At 25.0% G+C, this 22,347-nt stretch overlaps 3 protein-coding genes across 6 annotated transcripts; 1 reads left to right on the top strand and 2 right to left on the bottom strand.

Annotated features, from left to right (window-relative positions):
• The first annotated feature begins 417 nt into the window (after nucleotides 1-417).
• Nucleotides 418-5,582, top strand: LOC132915102 (FAD-dependent oxidoreductase domain-containing protein 1-like). Its single transcript, XM_060974772.1, has 7 exons — nucleotides 418-727; nucleotides 2,038-2,313; nucleotides 2,537-3,013; nucleotides 3,772-3,920; nucleotides 4,035-4,121; nucleotides 4,240-4,393; nucleotides 4,780-5,582. Exons 1-7 carry the CDS (start codon nucleotides 638-640, stop codon nucleotides 5,032-5,034), a joined length of 1,488 nt encoding a protein of 495 aa, XP_060830755.1. The 5' UTR covers nucleotides 418-637; the 3' UTR covers nucleotides 5,035-5,582.
• Nucleotides 5,583-6,788: 1,206 nt separating this feature from the next.
• On the bottom strand, nucleotides 6,789-15,579 carry LOC132915100 (rab proteins geranylgeranyltransferase component A 1). The gene is made up of 12 exons (XM_060974769.1): nucleotides 15,424-15,579; nucleotides 15,259-15,316; nucleotides 15,110-15,176; nucleotides 12,258-12,452; nucleotides 12,002-12,185; nucleotides 11,022-11,259; nucleotides 10,289-10,511; nucleotides 9,966-10,172; nucleotides 9,517-9,641; nucleotides 9,270-9,430; nucleotides 8,707-8,883; nucleotides 6,789-8,598 (listed from the first exon to the last, which is right to left on the bottom strand). Exons 2-12 carry the CDS (start codon nucleotides 15,305-15,307, stop codon nucleotides 8,431-8,433), a joined length of 1,794 nt encoding a protein of 597 aa, XP_060830752.1. The 5' UTR covers nucleotides 15,308-15,316; nucleotides 15,424-15,579; the 3' UTR covers nucleotides 6,789-8,430.
• A 451-nt stretch (nucleotides 15,580-16,030) lies between these two features.
• On the bottom strand, nucleotides 16,031-21,700 carry LOC132915106 (lipase 3-like). Of its 4 annotated transcripts, none has more exons than XM_060974785.1 (6): nucleotides 20,089-21,700; nucleotides 19,464-19,583; nucleotides 18,811-19,034; nucleotides 18,145-18,391; nucleotides 17,150-17,399; nucleotides 16,031-16,967 (listed from the first exon to the last, which is right to left on the bottom strand). In XM_060974785.1, the coding sequence occupies exons 1-6, from the start codon at nucleotides 20,128-20,130 to the stop codon at nucleotides 16,672-16,674; spliced, it is 1,179 nt and encodes a 392-aa protein (XP_060830768.1). In that variant the 5' UTR covers nucleotides 20,131-21,700; the 3' UTR covers nucleotides 16,031-16,671. The 4 variants fall into 4 exon arrangements, with proteins under 4 accessions (XP_060830768.1, XP_060830767.1, XP_060830766.1 ...); XM_060974784.1 differs by having other exon boundaries at nucleotides 19,416-19,583; nucleotides 20,089-21,698; XM_060974783.1 differs by lacking the exon at nucleotides 20,089-21,700 and adding an exon at nucleotides 19,887-20,056.
• Between the last annotated feature and the right edge of the window lie 647 nt (nucleotides 21,701-22,347).

A 22,347-nucleotide genomic window follows, 5' to 3' on the forward strand; every position in this document is an offset into this window, starting at 1 on the left:
TTATCAAATATGTATGTATAAATGTAATCTTTGAATGCATATAATGTATCAAAATAATTAAAAAATAAATGGTATCTATAGATATATATGTGTACATATAATGTACGTATAATATATTATACGTGATATCATTTATTTTTATGCAATACATTTATCATTCATACGATAATTGTAAATATAAGAAGTAGATATGACAACTCTTGTTTTACAAATTCATACATGTATTCATTCTATAAATAATTTTACTATTGTAATTATGGTGTATCATAACCAAATTCTTTAATTTGTCAGTGCATTTAATATGTCAAAGTTTCAATGTATTATTTATAATATATTCTAACTAAAATAATAATAGATTTTAAATATTAAATCAATTTATATACGGAGAAAATTACAACATATTGAATATAATTTGCGACATCATAAAATTCATTAACAAAGATGCGTGTTTCATCTTAATCTGGTTTTGATAATATGACGGTATTTCATAAAAAAGAATTATCTAATTTTTCAATGATTATTAGAATGTTATCGTTCGTAAAATTTTATATAATTATGAGATTACTGGTTAACGAAGCAGTAGCAGGAAAATTTTAGTTTGAATTAAAATATATGTAAACTTTGAGCAGTTATAAAAATGTTGCGTTCTTTTGTTAAATTGGAAGTACAAAATAATGTTCTACAAAGATGTTTGTTCTCACAAACAAGAAGAACTTATTCAAAAAAGGTAAATAATAATATTGAGGTTAATAATTTAAGTTATTTGTTTTGATTTTGTGCGATTTATATTTATTTTCTTCCATTGTATGTTATTTATTACAATCTTCATTCACTTAACTGTTTGAGAACATTTAATAATTTACAAAATCAGCTATTGTTTAACAAGCTTTATTATACACATATTTTTTATTTGCACGAAATTTATAAAACTTACTACATTTCTAAAAAAGGTATCGATATTTTTAATAAAATTGTGATATGAATATAATAAAAGAACAAAACATTAAATTAAATAAAAAAAAATATTTGTTTTATTAATGTATATTTATTAATTTTTAATCGTTAAAGTGACAATGTTTCAGAATAAAAGAACATTATTGTAATGTCAGTAGCTGTAACATTATTTTATTATCAATATCATCAAAATATTTATAAGAATAAACTAGAAGTTATAAATTCATGTTCAGGAACATCTTCTTCAGTACTCATACTACATTACAAACTCCTGCAGTACATATTCTAAAATAAATGTAAATTTGTCTGTATTTGTTCTACCCTTCTGGAAACTTGCAGCCCATTCAATTACTAATTGTTAGATTATTACTATTTGTTTAATATTATTACTGCTAATTTATTTAAATTTAGAAACTAACCAATTTAGTATTGTTACTACTAATAGTATTACTAATTGTTAGAATTTGAATATGAAACAATACAATTTGAATATGAAATAAACTCATTTGTATTAAAACTTCTCTTATTTTATTACTTTTACATTATTACAATTTAAACTCAGTTCATTCTTTAAAATTATCGTTTCATAATTGATGCAACTTGATTTAATGCGATCTTTAACATTGCATTATAAAAATAAATATGCAAAGATAACGTCAACGATCTTGGAATAATCTTCAAGAAGATTCCATAGCAATGATAATAATTCAGATTTTTAATTTAAATAAGTTGCCTTGCATATAAGTAGTTCAGAATAATAATCATGTAACTCCTACCATTGTTAATATTTTTAATAAATATCACAAGGTCCTTGTATCGACTGAGAAAATAAATTTGTTAATGTTAAACAAGGAATTGCTTTTTTAATCAAATAAAACAACTTTATAATTCTTTTCAAAATATATAAATTGTAAATATAGTATTATATAATAGAATGTTTCCAATATGTGTACATGTAATTTTAAGCTATATGACATTCATCAATTTTGTATATTTAATTGTAATGCCAATTTAATAAAAGATGATAAGAGAAATATAATATAACATTTTTTCAAATTTATATTAATCCATGTAATTTCTCAGGATACTCCAGATGAAATTGTACCAACTAAAAAAGATTCTAACTCCATAATACCAAAAACACTTAAAAAAGGTTTGGCATCGATAAGAGAATCTCTCGTTGTGAAGAATGTTGATGATATATTAGTTGAATGGATGGGTCGGCCACAAACAGTTCCAAAAGTTTGTGATGTTGTAATAATTGGAGGTGGGATAATGGGCAGTTCTATAGCATATTGGTTGAGAAGCCGAGTTTTTTCAGAATATTTCAAAGTTGTAGTAATAGAGAGAGACCCTACGGTACGTTCTTCAGAAATTATGTTTTGCAGTTGCAGTATAAAAATAATTTAGAAGTTATGTTCTACAGTTTAAGTGAATATAATAATATGAATATAATATCCAGTTTCATAAAAATTAGAGGGCTTGTTCTGAAAGACTGAAATTTATTCAGTTGAATTTACCAAATAAAGATATAATCAAATAAAGAAATTATTTAATAAGTAAATGTAAATTTTATTTTCAGTATACTACAGCGTCAACAGTTCTTTCTTGTGGAGGTTTACGTCAACAATTTTCTCTGAAAGAAAATATTGAAATGTCTCTTTTTGGTGCAGAATTTTTACGTAACATCAATGAATATTTGGGCATTCAGGGAGAACCCGCAATTGATCCATATTTCCATCCATATGGTTATTTAACATTAGCATCTGAGCGAACTGCTGGAATATTAATAGAAAATTCTAAATTACAAAATTTCCTTGGAGCAAAAAATATTATATTATCAGCTGCTAAATTGAAAAGTATGTTTCCTTGGATAAATACAGAAGGTATTGAACTAGGTTGTTTAGGATTAGAAAAAGAGGGTTGGTTTGACCCATGGGTTCTCCTTTCTGCTTTTAAAAAGAAAGCACTACAATTGGGAGCAAGATATATTTATGGTGAAGCGCAAGGTTTTACTTATAAAGATAAGCGAAACACGGATCAACTAGATGGATTGATTGTAAGACTTAATTCCAATTTTGTTAAAGTAATATATTAATTATCACTCCAACTTTTGATATTCAGTATTATATTTACATTACTGTAAAAAATTATCCAGATGTTTGTTTATTTTTGATGCAATTTTATTACAGTTCCTCAAGAAATAATTGTATATTGATAAATAATGACTACATTCAATATTATTATCTCATTATAATAGTACATTAAAACTGGTTTTAAAGTAGTAAGATAAAAATTTATATCAAAACAGTTTGAAAATATTGTTTTATTGCTAAACTATCCATAAGGAAGATTGTGTGATTAAAGCAAGTAATAATTATTTGAAGCCAGTAAAAACATCAATAAAATATATTTCAAATTTCAATACATCATTAGTGGATATTTTTTTAATTTTTTGATTATTAGTTTCTTATTAATTTATACATCTTCTAATATTCATATACTGTTGTTACAAATCAGTTAAAATGTCAGGATGCTTATGAGCAGTAGTATATATATATCTGTGCAATTTATATTATAAACATATACATTTTCATGGATATATATGTTTCACTAACGTATGTAGACATAAGCATGTACATGCAGAGACAAATATATAGAAATATTCTGTAATATACAAGAAAAAAGAAGTATGCAAAGTATGCAAAACTGTGCAAAAGTGTATATCTATTTATATATATTTTAGCATATTTTAACATTTATTTTATTTTTATTCTATTAGTATTTAATAGTTAATCTCTTTTTACTTTTTATTAGGTAAAAACCAAAGAGGGTGAAATACATAATATAAAATTTGCTATAGCCATTGTGGCTGCTGGAGCTCATAGTGGACAAATTGTTGACAAATTGGGTAGTGTTCAAACAGAAAATGGATTGTACCAAACAAATTTACCTGTTGAACCAAGGTAATCATAATTTCATGTTGTTAAAAAGTTTGAATAAGTATGAAACGAAAGTTTATATTAATACTATTATTATTTATTAATATGAATCCAACACAAATATTGTTGGTGTTATAGGAAAAGATTTGTTTATTGCGTTCATTGTCCTGATGGGCCAAGTTTAAATACCCCATTATTGATAGATAATACTGGAACATTTCTTAGGTAAACATTATTCATAAAATAAAAGTTGTTTCTAAAAACTAATATTTTAAAACTAAATATCTTGCTTATACATAATATCTTGTGTTTACTACTAATTAAATATCAATATTTATTTTAGGAGAGAAGGTCTGGCAGGTACGTATATTTGTGGAAGATCACCAGAGGAGTCCGAAGAACCTAGTACTGAAGATTTAAGCATTGATTATGATTTCTTTGAAGAAAAAATTTGGCCTATACTCGCACGGAGAGTCCCAGCTTTTGAAAAATTAAAGGTTTGTGTTTGATTTACACATAATAGAAATATGATATAAATACACTGATATGTATTAGGTTGTCCGAAAAGTGTCTTTCTTTCGCAAACGTGTTTTTTACAACAGTGCGCCTTCATATAAACGTGAAACCAAGTCTATGAAATGTTGCGCTGTTTATCTCAACATAACAAAATGGATCATACGTAATTCGACAAAATAATATAAAACAAAAAACATTGTGCGTCTATTATTTCCTCATAAATGAAAGAAACTTTTCGGACAACCTAATATATTAAAGTTATACATACGAATATATTGATAACATTTGTATTATTACTCAAATTACTTAAATTAAATTATTTACTTTAATAGCTTTTAAAATGCAATTTTTTATACTATTTTTACAGTTAAAATCTTCTTGGGCAGGGTATTATGAATTCAATACATTCGATCAAAATGGAATAATTGGACAACATCCATATCATCCGAAATTATACTTTGCAACTGGATTTAGTGGACATGGAATTCAACAGGCACCCGCAGTAGGTAGAGCAATTTCAGAACTAATTATTGATGGCGAATATAAAACACTTGACCTATCGAATCTTGACTTTAATAGAATTATTTATCGTAAACCTGCATATGAAAAGAACATTATTTAAAATATATGCATTTGATTGTAATAAAAATTTATTATATTTGCATGTATATAATAATTTTAATAACAGAATACAAATAGTATTTTATGTATTTTGCAATATACATAATAATATTTATAGAGATTAACTTTAAAATTTAGATTTATTTAAAATGATTTGTACATAAATATGTTTAATATAGAAAAAAATTGGTCTTAAATTCATCAAATATTATAATCTGTATTAATTAATTAAGTATATTTTGTTTTATTCAATATTTGTTATTATAATTAATATTTTGTTTTAAAGGATGATTTATAAATAAGTATTTAGATAGTTAAAAGTATACATATAATGGCAATAAAAAATATGTAATGATCTTTAATAATTTCAATGTTTTAAAATAAAATCTTGTAAGAATTTGACAGCCACACTATGGAATGTAAAATTCTATGTATTTACTGCGTGCACCTCACGAAAAAGACAAGATCGTCAGTGCTGAAAGATATTCGTCTCATTATGCTGTACATTGTAAAATAGATTGTTATTACTGTAAATAAATAATAATTATGGGGAAAGACCATCACCGCCCATGCAAAATTATTACTAGTTGTGAATATTATTCTGGGTACCATCAGTGGCCGTTCGGGACGGAACTTGAAATACTTTGAAATATCAGTATTTTGTATTTTTTTTCTATAATCTACATGTGCAAATTAGCCTACAAATAACTTAAGATTCTAACAAAGATAAACTACGCTATATTATGTATAATGAAATAACAAAGTTTGGAATCCCAAAGGAATCTATTTTCATCTTTTAACACAAATATTAATATGTAAAAATGAACTACTTTATGCATAAATTTTTAAAAAATCGACAACTTTTTAAAAAATGTCTTATAAATCTTAAAATTGTGGTCAATATAATTAATATATGTATATGTATATTATTTTATGTAGTATTATGTGTAGGATATGAAGTACATATTAATATAATTCTAGTTGTAGTTACTTTCATTATTGAATAAATAACATCCCCTACATTGAATTATAATTAATATGTTTAATGTTTTCAAAATTAGCTTTTTTTGTTAATACTGAATATGAAATATTAGGTATAAGTATGCTTGTTTTAATAAGACAATTAAAGAAACATAAAATAACAACGAAAAATAATTTTAGTTACATAAAATTTCATTGTAATATTTATTTATTAAAATAATATTTATTTTGACTCGTTTTATATAGTGCAACAATATGTGCATGTGAAATTTTATCATGATATATATATATATATAAATCATAAGCAATATATAAAATAACAATCATGTATCATATCATATAATAAAAAAAAATAGTGTTGAAAAAGCAGAATATTAATATAATAAGAAATAATAACAAATAAGTATAAAATTTATCTCCCTATTTAAAAATTGATCACAGAAAAGGTAAAAAACTGAATTCTGAAAGGATTTATTCCCTTAAAAGGTATGTGTTAATCTGTGTGTTTAAAGTTCTCAAGTACAAAACAATGTAAAATGTTTTGTTATAAAATTTCCTAAAAATTTTATGCTTTTATATCATTTTTATTTGAGAGAATGAATTAATTTGGAATTATGTTAGAATTATATTCCTTCAAATGTTATTAAGTCGATTTAAATAAGTATTTTACAGAATTACGAATTTATGATGTGATGAGAATGGGAAGTGAAATTCCTTTCAAAATTCGAATCACTGTTATTTTTCTAGGAGATAAGTTTGATAAAACAAACTATATTTCAGTTCGTATCAGTTTACTGTATTTCAATGCTGAGTACGGCGTATTATCAGTTAAATGCAAATAAATGCGCGCACATCGAAGCAGTAACGGCGAGAAAAAGATTATCAATTCTGACATCCAAGCCGCTCTACGATCAATGTGTCTAAAAATTTTCATAGTATACGAGCGGAACCAGCCGATAGCATTTCTTCTCTTTGCTTTCGTTAACTTACATAAATATTAAAAATATAATTATCTAAAACAAATATACGTGTTTTAGAAAATATAAAATAAAAATTTAAATAAACCAAATAATGTTAGTTATCCAAACTAATATTTGACAGAATTACTTAAATGAAGTTCAACTCAATGAATTAAATGGAAACAAGTAAATCAAACTTTAATAAACAAATAGTAACGATCAGAAAAAATATATATATATTAATATAATAATATATATATGTATATAAAATTACTAATAGTAATATAAAAGTGATGTAATATTGTTCAAGTAAAAAATTATTACTAAAGTTAAAAAACAGAGTGATGAAAAAATAACGGAATCTAATAAAAATTATGTGATGTTAATTAATACAACGAATAGTGAAATATAACGTAGTAATAATTAAATAATTCGAAAAATAAATAAATAGTCGAGGAACGATTGATTTTTCGCAGTCTAAATTTGTTCTTACACTAACAATATATAATGAGTAAACTATGCTATGCAATATAATGCGTAATAAATACACTAATGATGTATAATACGTATTAATAATCAGATAAAAGACATTACGATATCTTTTATATTGATATAGTAGAGAAACGTGGAATGATGTGCTTTTTTACATTCGTAGTGATTAGAGAAAATAAGATTAATGAGAATTTTATTATTTTAGAATTTTATTTTCTCATTGTATCCTTATAAGTCAACAATTTATAAATATGATCGATGCTAAATTGTCTTAATAATTTCCGATTAAATTAGAAATCGATCATATTTATAAATTATTGAATAATCATATATATTTTTTTATTTATGATTAATTTTAAATCTAACGTAACTTAATGAAGAATTAGTTTATAAATACTATCTATCCTTCGTTTTAGTTCTTCCACATCTCTCTTATATATTATCATAAAACTACATTTCACTTCCTCGAAACTTAACATTGAAAGTAAATTTGTTTGACCAGAAAGGAAAGAAAGAAAAACTAATGCTTTCGGCCGATCGATCCGTAATTTAATAAAAGAGCGAGTGTAACGCAGACTTGAGCGCCAGTCGATTGGAATTTTATTCGAAAATTTACGAACAACTTTTAAGTTGATTAGCAATGAAAATTCTTGAAAGAAACCAAAGTTTTTTTCGAAACAGTTTCGTCTACAAAGAGTGCTAGGCAAAAACAATGTTTTACACAATCGAAATAAATAGTGTAATTTCGTTTTTAATTTAAATAAACATTTAGATTAAAATAATATCTAGCACTATTTACGGACATAACTGGTAATTCAATTACAAACAAAATGTTCGTTAATCATTCGAATAAAAGTTTTCCGACTTTCAAACGAAAGAAGGCGCGTGTAACTTTGGATAGAAAGAGGTGTGCGGCTAAGGGAGCTGGCCCGTGTTTTCAAGATGAAAAGACGAAAAAAGATCATTTAATCTTCTTTTTCGGCTTTCTCAACATCTTGTTTCTCTTCAGCCTCTGTATCTCCCTCAAATTTCGGTCCTGGCGCTTCTTCTCCTTCAAGTACGATCTCTTCTGGATCAGGTGCACGTGGAAGGAAATCTTTGTCAGGATACATAGATTCAAAGATGCTCTTCGCCTTGACAAAATTTAAAAATTTATGATAATGTATACCATTTTTATCATTTGGGATCGGTTAAAAGCTCAATTACGCTAAAACGAAATTATAATTTGAGAAAAAATTAACCTGATTAACTGCGAAATCGAAATCAAGCTCTAAATCTGGTCCTGAACACAGATGAAGGTTACTTGGCGTGGACTCTTCTAATTTAATATCACTTGCAGGTAGGTTTAAGTACAATGACCATAAAACTTGAGGCTTTGGACTCTCTGTAGACCCTTCTCTATTATCTTGATCACCTTCCTGCATACAAGAAATTTGGTTTTTATTTTGAATCAACATGAATATAGCAGTTATCAAAATTTCGAAATATTTTATAAAAGAGGAAGATAAATATATTTTCAGAACTATATTTATCTTTAATAAATTAATTCAAAATTTATAACATCTAAGAAATAAGAAACTCTAGAATATATATTGCTAAAATATCTTCCAATTTTTTTTATAATCAATTTGTTTTAGTGGTACCAGGACATCTGTAAAGTAAATTAATAAAATATAATGTAATCATGTAATCAGTGATATAATTTCTCTATACTTCGTAAAGAATTGAAAAATATACTTATCATGTTATAAATATAAATATTTACCCGTACCATAAATATATGGCTAATACAGGAAAAACATACCTGAATATGTCTTTTATCTGGAGAAACAGTCTGTGTATGACTATGGATAGATGAACGAATGGCTAATGGATCAAGTGGCTCAGCTCTTAAAAATTTATTGACGACATAGGCCAAGTCTTCCTTTGCATTTGTTGTTCGCTTACATGTCATGTGAACCATAACTATTTTGGAATAAATTTAAAAATTTCCAAAAAATTTGGATTTTCATATTATATAAATTTTTCATAAATGTAATAATTCTACATACACAATCCTTGAGGGCAAGCATTTGTAGATGGTCCCAATTCAATCAATGTAACAGGTTCCTGATCAGGTTGTTCCGGAGGATAATATAAAAGTGTCAAATTTTCCTTCTCACCTTGCATAATTGACCTAAAATAAATATTTGAAAAGATAATTTTATTAGCAAATACTACTTCAAAAAATTGAAAAATAAATTAGAAAAAGGTTAGAAGCAGAAATTTATGTATACTATAATTAATATAACTAGGGCTTTCTGTTACTAATATAAATTTGTTATTGTTTATAAAATTATATAGTTTATTATTTAAAAAATGTAGTACTTTATATCTTGACAAGCTCAATTATACTAATTTCATATAATTAATTTTTTTTAGATAATTTTGGACCGCAACTTCTTTTTATTACAATTATAATCTAATATAATTGTTACTTCTTGCTTTTTCTAACTATTACCTGTCCGTAATGAAAATTCCACGTGATATCCGTTGTTCTCCTTCAAAAGCTACAACTTCTGGTGGCAGATGACCTTGACCAAGAACTAAATGTTCCAAACTTATTCTTTGTTTGCCACTAATGATAGCTTTGCATTTATTTTTGTTTATTACTACACCATCAAGCTGCCTTTTTAAACAGTAAACTCCTCCAAATACTGCACATAATCTGTAAATAATAGTAATGATTTTTTAAATTATTTATGATATTTACATATTAAATAGTATAATAACAGATAATTATATGTATATTATTATTATATATATATATGTATAAAATTGTACCTGCAAAAGCACTGAGGTAGCTCTCCACTACCATACATAGGCCAAAGAAAGGGTGTATTTCCATATCGTCCAAGACTATTCAAAAAATGTTTTGTGCGATTCACACCATCTCTACAAGAAGTCTTTTCAGTAGCCATAGCAATTGCTTGAACAACATAATGCTGCACAATTGGTGTTAGATTTTTCGTGTTTAAATATTCTAAGAAGGTTTTATCACGGAATCCTGTTGATATTATTTAATAAAATAATAATAGCAAATACGACTAATAAATTATAATATTGAATTAATTATGTTGCATATACATGTATGCATGTTATGTATATTACATAATTTACATGTAAACAATACCATTTTATTAACAATTTCTCCTAATGTAAAAAGATATAGCAAAATACAATGCTCATACAATCTTTTTATTTATTTATTATTGGTAATGGAATCTAAACTGACTCAATAAATTTTTTCTTCATTATGTATCGAAAAAGGTTACTTTCATTAGATAGACCATTATATTGTATTTGATTATTAATTTTTAATATATTATATGCATATATTAAAAACATTATGAACTCCTAATTATTGTGTTTTGAGAAGCAAGTAATTATTAAATAAAAGATCTACAAATCTTCTATTGCCCAGAATATTTTAAAGATGTGTTCTTAATAACAAAATATTATTTCAGACATCATATTACAAATATAATTGAAATGTAAAAAAAGTACAAGTAATTACCATCAAATTCTGGGCTATCTGCGCCTTGCTCCATGCATGAAGTGAGCAGTTGCATTAACATTCTTTTCTCAACAACACTAACAGTTTTATTTGCAAACACGTCAGCTCTTGAGCAAGGTACTTGTGTCAATTTCCCATCCATGAATGTAGCTACTCTGGACACTGCACGAAATTCCGCATAACGAGCAATGTTACTGGAGATTAAGAGTTCAACTAATTCACCTCGTGCAAATAATAACTGTTTTAGACAGATAAAATGTCAATTAATTAATTGTAATTTCTGACATAATATATTTTATATAAACAGAAGGAATTACAATATTGATATTGCTACAATAATTATTTTAAGAAAGATATTTACTCCATAATTAATGGGTAAATAAGAAATATTTAGATAAATAGAATGAAATATTTAAATATTGATATGGTACTACCTAAATGAATGAAATAACATTTTCATAATTCAGATTTTACCAATATTATATACCTTTTCTTTTTTTAAAAGTTATTTTAAAATCATTATAGGTAATCAAATGCATTTTAAAAATAAGAACAATAGATGAAAAGTATACCTATGTCCTAACCAATTTTTAATACTTAATAAACATTTTGAATTTTAGCAGAAACAGATACATAGAATAGTAGGAAAATAATTAATTTAATTTTTTGATAACTAAAATCTATTAAGATGATTAAGAAAATTTAATTCTTAAATATATTTATATATTATTTATATATTATACACAATTCTTAAATAAATATATTAAGAAAAACCTGCTTCTTATACTTAATGTTCTATAAATATAATGAGTCGTAAAAACAGTGTTGCGCTTACACTTCTGCCTGTTGAGCAGAACCTTGTTCGTGGATATATTTATTTAGACAAAAGTAAGAAAAACCAAAAGAACGAAAAATATAATCTACCTTTATAGTTATTTATCTTGTATTTAATGTAATGATAATATTCTTTATCTTCATACCTTTGGCGCCAAGTCAATATTAAACTTTCTGTATTCTTTTCTTATACGATCTATACTCCATTGTTTAACATTCTCTTTTTTTTCAACTTTATCATCATCAGCTTTTTCATCATCACTTCCACTACCATCTCCAGTACTATCAGTCTGAGTATCTTTTGAAGAAACTACTGGCAGGTCGGCTTCACTATAATAAAAATATAGTATTACAAAGAAGAACAGGACACAAATATGCATACATTCATGAAAGGAAACTTACTTTGAAATATACCATGTTTCCTCAATATTTTCAACAGTTGAATATTCATTGCTAGTTTTTAGAAATTTTTCTTCAGGTTCCAAATCTGCTTCAGATAGATCCTTGGTAATGTTTTTGGAAACTTTTAGGTCTTCTATCCATTTCTGTAGCCCATCAAAGTTAAATGTTGCCCATAGACCACCATAATATTCATCGCTACAAGTAAATGATAATTATTTAATTACGTTTGTTGTCACTAATATGAAAATATTACAATGTTCATTATATACATTTTTTTTTTAATTGGAAATAATTGTTATATTAAAACATTATAAGTAAGCCTGTATTGTTTACAGGTGCTTAGTTTCATAATAAAAACGTTAATAATTAATGATATGTGCGTGTATATTTCATATATTTTTTTATAAAGAATCATCCCCTTCAATAATGAGCCATCCTTTATAAAACTATATAATATATATATATATATGTATGTATATATATAGTTTTATATATATATGTTTCACCACCATAAGGAGGAAGGAAAGGGGAACTATTTCTTTCTTTATAAAAAAAGTAAATAATATATAAAATAAATTAAACGAAAATCAAATTTATTAAATACATATGCATACATTAACTACAATCTAGTTTTGTATTTTATTGTACAGTATTCCTTTTGAACTATTACCTATATTTGTGAACTATTACCTTGAAATAATAAATATGGTTAAAAAATTTTGAAAAAGAACAAAATCCACTGCAAACATTATACATCAATGTGGTTCTTAGAGTAGTATTTTGTACGTACGATATGAAGATAGCACTTTGAATCACATAATACACACACGCATACATACATGCATACTCACAGATTTTTATATTAATAAATATACATAAATTCTTTAATTTCTTACATAAACCAAATTCTTAGTTTTAATCCAAATGCAGTTTTAATTCCAAATTTTAATGAAGTTGGATACATATACCATAAATTTTTGAAGTCATTTTTCTTAGAATCAAAGACTTCTTCGTGAAAATCTTATTCATTCAACTTTTTATATATTTCTTTATTTTCTTTTTGGTTGTGAAATTGTTAGAAAACTGTTTTAAACAAACATAATTTTGAATCATCACAAAAATTTTGGATTATAGGCATATGTATCTATATATGTATATACAGGATGTATAAAAAGTAAAAAAATCTAAGTCTTAGACCCTCAGGCTTTAAAAATTTATATTGAAGGGAGTAAAATCTTAAAATATATTATTTAATGAAACATAAAAAAAGATATTGTACTGCAGCAAAAGATTATGGTTAATACAAGAAGATCACAGCAATATTCAAAATTTTATTTGAAAATAATTGAATATTCGAATATTTATACTTTTAAATATTTGATTTGTTGGAATAATAAAAATATATTTAAACCATATTTGTATTAAAATATAAATATAATAAATATAAATATAAAACAAAAAAACAAAAGAAAATATAATACAAAAAATATTTCAAAGAACATGAGTAATCTTTTTATTACTTATAAATATAAATTTTTAGTCAAAAAATTATAAAACAAAAATCGAAACTTTTCATAAAAAGATTAGAAGTATAGAATTTTCTTGGTGATGTTGAACAAAGAGAATAATGTACTATATTTCCAAAAATAAAAATTTATTTAAAAGACTAAAATTTAGAATTTTATATTTTCAGAATAAATCCTGTAATAAATTAAAAAATTCTTTTTATGATACTTAGAAAATATTTTGCATGAATAGGTTGTACTCTGAAGTATTGTATCTATTTGCATTATTTTCCATCTATGAAAATACAACACTTCTTTGGTAACTATGATTTTAAATAGAATAGAAAGTTTTTGATTTTATATAACTTAATTAAGTAGAAAAGATGCATTAATACATATACTACAATGTAATACATAACTGTTTATATCTATTTGAAATATATAGATGAAAAAGACAACTATTTAATTGGTTAAATAATTTAGGATGTCTCCTTTATATATTAAGGCACAAAAGATATATTTAAAAGATATATAATAATAAAGGATTTTCACAAATAAGGGATCATTATACAGAATATAAACTTATACAACTATATTATTATGCAATTATATATAATAATGCATTATTATACAAATTGTATTGTAGAATTTAAGAAGATATATACATGAATATGTATAATCTTGAAAATCCAAAGATCCAGATGTTTAATTATATTACTTAAAATATTTTTTAATGTTAAAATGTTAAAGTTATTATTATAAAAACTGCATATATTAATTCATTAAATGCTTATAAAATTAGTTTTTAACGCTAATTGAAAGTATTTCTTGTTCATTTGAACATAATTACTATATTGTGTGAAGAAAAATTCTATTTTATTACATAAATTTTTGTTCAAAAGGGAATTAAATGTTTAATAAAAAGATACAATTGTTTATAAATTATCATATTTTTATTTTATATCTAGATTTGATAAATGTAAAAGTAATGAAGTTATAAGTGTAAAAATAATTATTTAAATATAATTTTTGAAATGAATATTTCTAATATATATAAAAAATTTCTAATTAAATGCTGAATAAATATATTTATTCAATTAAAATCGAGCAGCTTATATAAGTATATAAAAATACGTAAATATTTCCTAGTTAATAATACAATATGGAACATGAAAAGAAATAGAAAACATGTAAAATATTAAAAAAACACGAGAAAATATAAGCGAACAAGATAGAGGAATATAAAAAAGAAAAAAGGGAGCAAGCAAAAAGCAAGAAGTAAGAAGCGAAGAAGCAAAAAAGAGTAAGATCGAATGAGAAAGAGAAGAAGAGAGAAATCCGACATACCTGTCTAGGTGAAGGACCTTTTTACCGATTCTACTTGCAGCTGCTGCGACAATAGACTCCGTCATACCTATAAATTTGACAAGTCATTATAAACATTAAAAAGAAATAAGCAGCAAAATAAATAAGACGTATATTGCAAAAATCAATACCAGTCCCTACGACGACGACATCATATTCATTTGGCAGATAGTCCTCCATGGCTTCCAGCTGTAAATTGCAATAGAATATAGAATTGTGAACACAAATTAGTTTTGCTATTCAGTAAGAGAATGACTAAGAAATCAATTCATTTCTAATGAATCCCTCTCAATTACGTTGAGTGAAGGGCCACTCCCGTCGTTTCGCTTTCGCTTTGAACTTTCACTGTTTCACGACAGTCTCGAAACTCCAGTTTGACAGCACAAGACGCTGCAGACTAACCGAACTGTAACTGAACTGACCGCTGATTCGTCGGGATTTATCCTCGAAAGACAACACAGCTAGATACTGCATCTACTTAGTGATATTCTGTGCCAAGAAATATATAGATAGAGATATTCAACGTTAACTTCGATTGTGTCCCGACATTACCGCCATTATTAAATGATGTGGCCTCTTATAGAACTAACGATATAAAATTAATATTTTCTCTGTTAATATATACAAAATATTAAACACAAATAAAACAAATTAGTAGAATTAATTTTATATAGATGAAATATCTGTAAAAGAACGTGGATATTAATAAATTAAGAAATTTTTACAGTTTCTACATATTTTATTATAATTACATATTACATGAGATTAATAGCAATAAAAAATGTTTTACAATTTTGTCAAGAAAATTATGCTATTAATATTATACATACAAATATATAGTTTTAGATATTATCTTGTTATTTACTTATTCAAGATATAAACAGAAATCGTTGTACATTAGAATTTGTTACACGTTTTTCATATTGAATTTATTTTAACTACATTTGTAAAGTTAAAGTTCTTTAAAACTTATTTACAATTATAATTACATTGATATGATGTATGATTGTCTAGAGTGTATAACAATTTATATAATTTATTACATTTCTATAAAATTCATTTAAATAAAAATTGTGCATAGATTATTCATAAAAATATTTTTGTAACACTTAATAATATACAAATACTTCACACTAAAGTAATAAGGGAAGTCCTTACTTTGTGATGTTTATAAATTTTATTTTTCCTCAATTCATTTGCATTTGTAAAATAAATATTTTATATTTTTTAAAGTAATATAAGAATACATATATTTATATAGAGATTATATTGAATTAAAACGATCTCTTTTTATATTCTTACAATTTTATCTGTAAACATCATAAAAAAAAATTTAAAAAAAAAAGATTATTTTACATACTGTTTTATATGACATGGATTAATAAATTACATGTATAAAGAATTAAAACCCAAAGAAGATATTAAATAATAATAAAAAATATATGTTTTCTTGAAATACATCTGTTGTATATCCTTATGTAATATGTAATAGTGTTAATATTATATACAAGGTAATAAAAAATAAGCTCACTAAGAGTTTAATTTTATCTAAATTTTTTTAAAACTGTTAAAACAGTATTATAGAGAATCACCCTGGCATCTCTACCCCATAAATAATCAATATGATTGAATTTTGAATATTCAATCTCTTTTGTCTCTATAACATTTGGCAATCTATCAGTAAGCCTTTTTACATCTGCAGGATCATTGAGAAAATCATTTTTACTATAAAATATTACAATTGGTGTTTTTACTTTCTCAAGATCATATATTGGTGGTTGTGTTGACCCATAAGTTTTCAGATTTTCTGTTGCTCCATAATCAAACTTGCGAAATGATCCTGTTAAAAGAAAATAATAGTATTCAATAATAATGTGGAACAATAATTATGTGAATTTGTATAAGAAATTTTTGTATAAAATCTTTATGATAAAAATGTATTAATTTATAACAATAGATAATTAATATAATCGAAGTAAATGAAAGCACTAAATATTATTAAATTAATTATTAAATAATTACCTGATAGTATATTTTGACTATAATGAATAATTTGTTTCGCAGAAGCACCAGCTGGAAAATGTCCGAGAATTAATGGTAGCATAGACTTGTCTAGTTGATCACTACCGAATCCAGCAATTAGTGAAAACCAGCATACACAGAAACCATTAGTGAGACCAACTGGAGCATTTCGAATTATTGTACCCAAGGCTCGAGCTTGTAACCTATTGCGGGGGAACCACTGATGTAGATTGCAATATGAGGATCCCCACTGAAATATACTTGCTATAGAAATGTCAACCATAAATAGCAGATGTATTGACCAGAGGTGGATCTACATGTATAAGTACATGATATATCAGTATAATACCAGTGCTGTTACATTAAAAAATTTTTAACATATGCATTCTTAATACCAAATTCGTTTTTAATAAGAATCAAATCTTTTAATATAAATTATGCATGTACAAATAATATCAATTCTTGAATTATTTATTATATCTCTTGTTTAATGAATTTATGACAACTGCTAATATTTGAATATTATCCAAATTATAATTTATTGGAAGAAAACAGGATATCTTATTAATTGAAATAAGAAAAAGGAAGTACTCTAAAAGGTTTTATTGTTTATCTATCCATGAAAAGCTTTACTGTGTAATATTTTTGCATATCATATTTACAGTTATAATTACAGTTATATATTTAATATACAGATGGGGTTAGGTTTCTAACTTATTTTTCACTTGTACAATTAACCCCATGCTAATTCACTCATATTCAGGTATTAGTTAATTATATGTGATATAAAAATTCCAAATTCAATTTTCTCAAAAATAAACTCTCAAAATAAAATATTAACAATTATGCCTTTTTGGCTTGTATCACGATTTTCAATACACTTTGTATATTGCACTTTCTGTAAAAAATCTTTTTGAGATTTGGTACGTAACACTTGTAATTTAACCACCTCTGGCTACAATAACAAGTTATTTCATGTATACTAAGAAACATACCTCCATTAATCCATAAAAATGGACAACACACTTAAGTAAAGGACTTCTATGATTTGCGAGAAATGCTATTGGTGCTAAACTGATCATTCCTTTAATTTTTCGATTGTATTCAGATTTTTCACTGGCCATTACATAAAATGCAGTTGTGCCTTGACTATAACCCACATAATAAAGTTCTGCATATCCAGTATGTTCCAAAATGTAGTCTATTGTTGCTGGTAAATCATAATACCCAATTTCATGCCAGCTAAAAGAATAGTGAAATTATTTATTACATAATTAATTTTTCATATATACAATGATGCCTGCTTAGTGTTTGCAGATTTGGAACTTCATCATAAATACCATACAGGAAGGTAGAATTACAGACATTAGCCTGTTTTTGTCTTCCAATTCATTTGATTCACATTGTGTGTGAAGTAGATTGATCAGTAGTCAAATGACTCATAACTGATCCAAGATCTAGCTTTAGCTATATTTTACTGCATAACACAATTCACTCTATGAAACCAATTACACAAATAGGGAATATAATGCATCACTAATCAATATACAAATACAAATACTAAGCAAGCATGATTCTGTTGATTAATCTATTTTATACTTATTTTTACCTAAAATTATTATTTATTCTATTCTATTTAATAATTTTTTACATAAAATTACCTAAAATCCCAAAATTCTTTGTCTTTAGTTGTATATTTTTTATGTTTCCTAGAATATGCATTGCCTCTTGCATTTACTAACCAGACATCATAATTATTGTCACATAAAAGATATGCTAAAGCCTTTTCTGGACCCAATAATACCCAATCAGCCGAACTTGATAGAAGTCCATGATGAATGAGAACTGGTATTGGTTCTTTTGCCTTGACTCCATGGCTTCCATACTAAATATCAGACATTTATTTGTAATGTTGACATAAATCTTATGTTATCATAATTTAATATAGTTTGAATAAGTTTTAACTCTTTCACTACAGCATGGCTGAAAAATTAAAAAAGATATTTATATCAAATATTATACTTAAATTGTATTATATTACATAAAACTAACACATAGTAATATAAATTGATGAATACTGAAATACCATTGATATTTATCAGACAATACAGTATTTTCACATACATTTGTTTAAATAAAATAATTAAACACAAGAAATCTATCACATAATGGCTTTCAGTAGGGAAAGAGTTAAATTTTTAATTTCTGAATGGATTAATTTCTTTATGATAATAACTTTGTGATAACGCTTATATTTGTAACTTACCTCTATTGTATTTTTATTATTTAAATTTTGCTCATTACTCCCACTTACATTGCAATCAGAATTTTGATGAGATTTTGGTAAAACTCTATGCACATCTAGACAATATCCATCTTCTGTCCAAATATGATGTGTTTCTGATTTATAACCATGGACATTAATTAGTTCTGGCTGAAAAACACTTTTTTATTGTTATTTTGTTATTTTTAATCATATATAACAGTTATATAGTAATCATATAATAATAATGTAATATGTGATGATAAAATATTAAGTTATGTTAATATTAAATAATAACTGATATGAAAACAGAAGTAATATAAGTATTTCTTTCTGGTATAATGAAAATATTATTATAATTATTGCTTCAAAAAGATATCATACATTTCATATACAAAATAAATACGCAAAATATTATACTGAATTAATAATAATTCAGTGACATTTTAAAAACTTGCATGTACTAATACGTACTAATATGTTGTAATATGTTATTACTAACTGTGTGTCATATTCGAAAACATTGAATGATGCACGAATGGTGCAATAAATGCTAATATTAATACTAATAGTAAAACTAAAACTAAAATTAATACTAATACTAATACCATTATTCATATTCATAACAATCATAACTAAGAAGAAAAAGTTATATAAAAAAGGGAAATGAACTTACTGTTGTCATATGAACCTCATCTTGATTGGCTGCTGCGCCCATTATATGAACAGCTGATAAAAGAGACTGGATTTCTTAACAGAGAAATTACGTACCTAACTTTCACCAAGAATTATTCCTTTTTCTCCTTATTATTTTTCTCTATTTACGACTTTATTTTTCCCAAGCACTGATTAAACGAGAAATTCAAGTTTTGTGAGATTACAGTATTCTTGTATAAACGTCGAAAGATCGAGAAATATCGAAATGATTTGAGCGGTTTAAGATTTCGAGCTATAGCTATAACAAACTTGCACCAACATCAACACGTTCACTATGACACACCGTGTTATACTGTCGTTCTATGCCATAGATTGCAGATCCATGTGTTTCATTGTCCATTACATACATTGAAGTAACAGCAGAAACGATTTATGCGCATGCGTACCAATTTAATAAAATTTTATCATATTGTCAAATCTGGAGAAATATTAGAGTTAATGTTTTTTTAAAGATGATAAAGATATCATTAGTACGTAGGAAAGCTCCGTATTGTTTCTCTAACTTAACTAATTTTTTTATTGTTACTAATAAAACTATCTCATGAACAAGGTCGAATATTTAATGCATTAATTCAAAAAGAAAATGTCCTCTCTGTTATATTATCTTTTTAAACAGAATTGTAATTAGGATTCTTCAATTTATTGACTAACAACATGATAATCGATGTTAAAGTTATGTAATTATACTGACCTTTAAAATCATAAAGTCATAATAGTACAGTTACTTGTTTACTGAAAACATTATTTCAACTTCTAATAAGATCGTTATTAATAGTATTTATAGGATAATATAATCTATAATCACAATACATAAACTGAACTATAAGTTCAGAACAGAATTATTTTTATGAGGTACAAGTGGCTATAAAGAATATTTACACACCATTTTATTCATTATAGTATTTACACACTTATTAATTGGAACCAAATATGTTATATTTTGTATCATTCAATAATTTTTCCATAGGACTGAAAAAATTTGATACAATGAAAATAAATTGTAGAACTTGATAAAAAGATGCTTCATTGGAAAAAGCAAGAATATTTTTTGCAGCTGTTGTATATAGTTAGCTACGTATCTTTTGACTAATTTTGTATTAATTCATATAAGTATTTAAAGAAAAGGTTTCTGATACTGAAATATAAATTAATTAAAAATTATTTTTGTTTTTATGGAAATAATAGTAAATATGAATATCATGATGATATTAATGATTAAGATTCTTTTTGCTCTATGCCTATTACAAGCTTTTTTCTATTTTGTTTTATGAAATCACTTAGCTTATAACTTTTGTTATTGTTTGTTTTTATATTTTAACATATTATTTATACAATATCAGTTAATATATTAATTTTCCAAAATTTTACATATATTTTACATTCCTTCTATATGCCACATATACATATATACATACATCATATATACTTAATTAAAAAAATTAATCATTTCTTTAAAATATATATACTGCTGTCATATTTATCATTATATTATACTTTATTCTCATAATTCTTCAATTTTTTTTTTTTATTATTTTTAATAAATAAGTGCATAGTTTGAAAACATAAATGCACAAAATGAGACTAAGGCTTGTTTTGAGACATAAATTTTTAACTGATCTATATATTTTAAAAAATATTAATTTTGAATTTTAAAGACTTCCTGTTCCTGTTACTTTTGTTTCACGAGTTATATTGAACTTAATACAGGTATGTTCACAAAACAATTAATAACAGTGTCGGGTTTGTAAGTGAAGAGAGATTTAGATTAGGTTAAGATAAAGTTAAGGTTTAGGTTAAATTTGGAAGGTTTTCGAAACTTAAAAACTGGTATTTTTGGATTTTACTCTTCGATTTCTAGAAACTGACTATCAGAAAATATAAATATCAGCCAAAAATTTTTCCTGGTCTAGAGTGCAATTCAACACAAAATGAAAATACATACATTATTTCGATATCTTTACGAACAATACTGAATTTAACATTGAGTATTAATAATATATCATTGATATAATCACATATTAAAAGACATATTAAATTTTAAGACTTAAATTTTCTTCCTCCCTCTCTCTCTTCCTCTTCCAAAAAATGAATTATTTAGAAAGTTATTATTCGTATATAACATACTCTCATCTGCTCTCATACATATGATTCGATATTGAAGTACATTCTTATTTACATCTTTTCCGAAAAAATGTATATATTAAAGTAATAGTGTATA

The sequence above is a fragment of the Bombus pascuorum genome, chromosome 16 (genome assembly GCF_905332965.1).
Source record: "Bombus pascuorum chromosome 16, iyBomPasc1.1, whole genome shotgun sequence".
Classification (NCBI taxonomy): domain Eukaryota; kingdom Metazoa; phylum Arthropoda; class Insecta; order Hymenoptera; family Apidae; genus Bombus; species Bombus pascuorum.

Excerpts from the sequence above, each read along its gene's own strand:
- LOC132915102 (XM_060974772.1), top strand. The coding sequence starts at position 638 with ATGTTGCGTTCTTTTGTTAAATTGGAAGTACAAAATAATGTTCTACAA. Across the intron at positions 3,921-4,034 it reads AATTTACCTGTTGAACCAAG|GAAAAGATTTGTTTATTGCG; the intron begins GTAATCATAATT and ends TTGGTGTTATAG. Across the intron at positions 4,394-4,779 it reads CAGCTTTTGAAAAATTAAAG|TTAAAATCTTCTTGGGCAGG; the intron begins GTTTGTGTTTGA and ends CTATTTTTACAG.
- LOC132915106 (XM_060974782.1), bottom strand. The coding sequence starts at position 20,045 with ATGATTGTTATGAATATGAATAATGGTATTAGTATTAGTATTAATTTT. Across the intron at positions 19,584-19,886 it reads TAACATATTACAACATATTA|CCAGAACTAATTAATGTCCA; the intron begins GTACGTATTAGT and ends AGTGTTTTTCAG. Across the intron at positions 17,400-18,144 it reads ATTTTTATGGATTAATGGAG|TGGGGATCCTCATATTGCAA; the intron begins GTATGTTTCTTA and ends AGTATATTTCAG.
- LOC132915100 (XM_060974769.1), bottom strand. The coding sequence starts at position 15,307 with ATGGAGGACTATCTGCCAAATGAATATGATGTCGTCGTCGTAGGGACT. Across the intron at positions 12,186-12,257 it reads GAAACATGGTATATTTCAAA|TGAAGCCGACCTGCCAGTAG; the intron begins GTAAGTTTCCTT and ends TTTTTATTATAG. Across the intron at positions 10,173-10,288 it reads CTACCTCAGTGCTTTTGCAG|ATTATGTGCAGTATTTGGAG; the intron begins GTACAATTTTAT and ends TATTATTTACAG.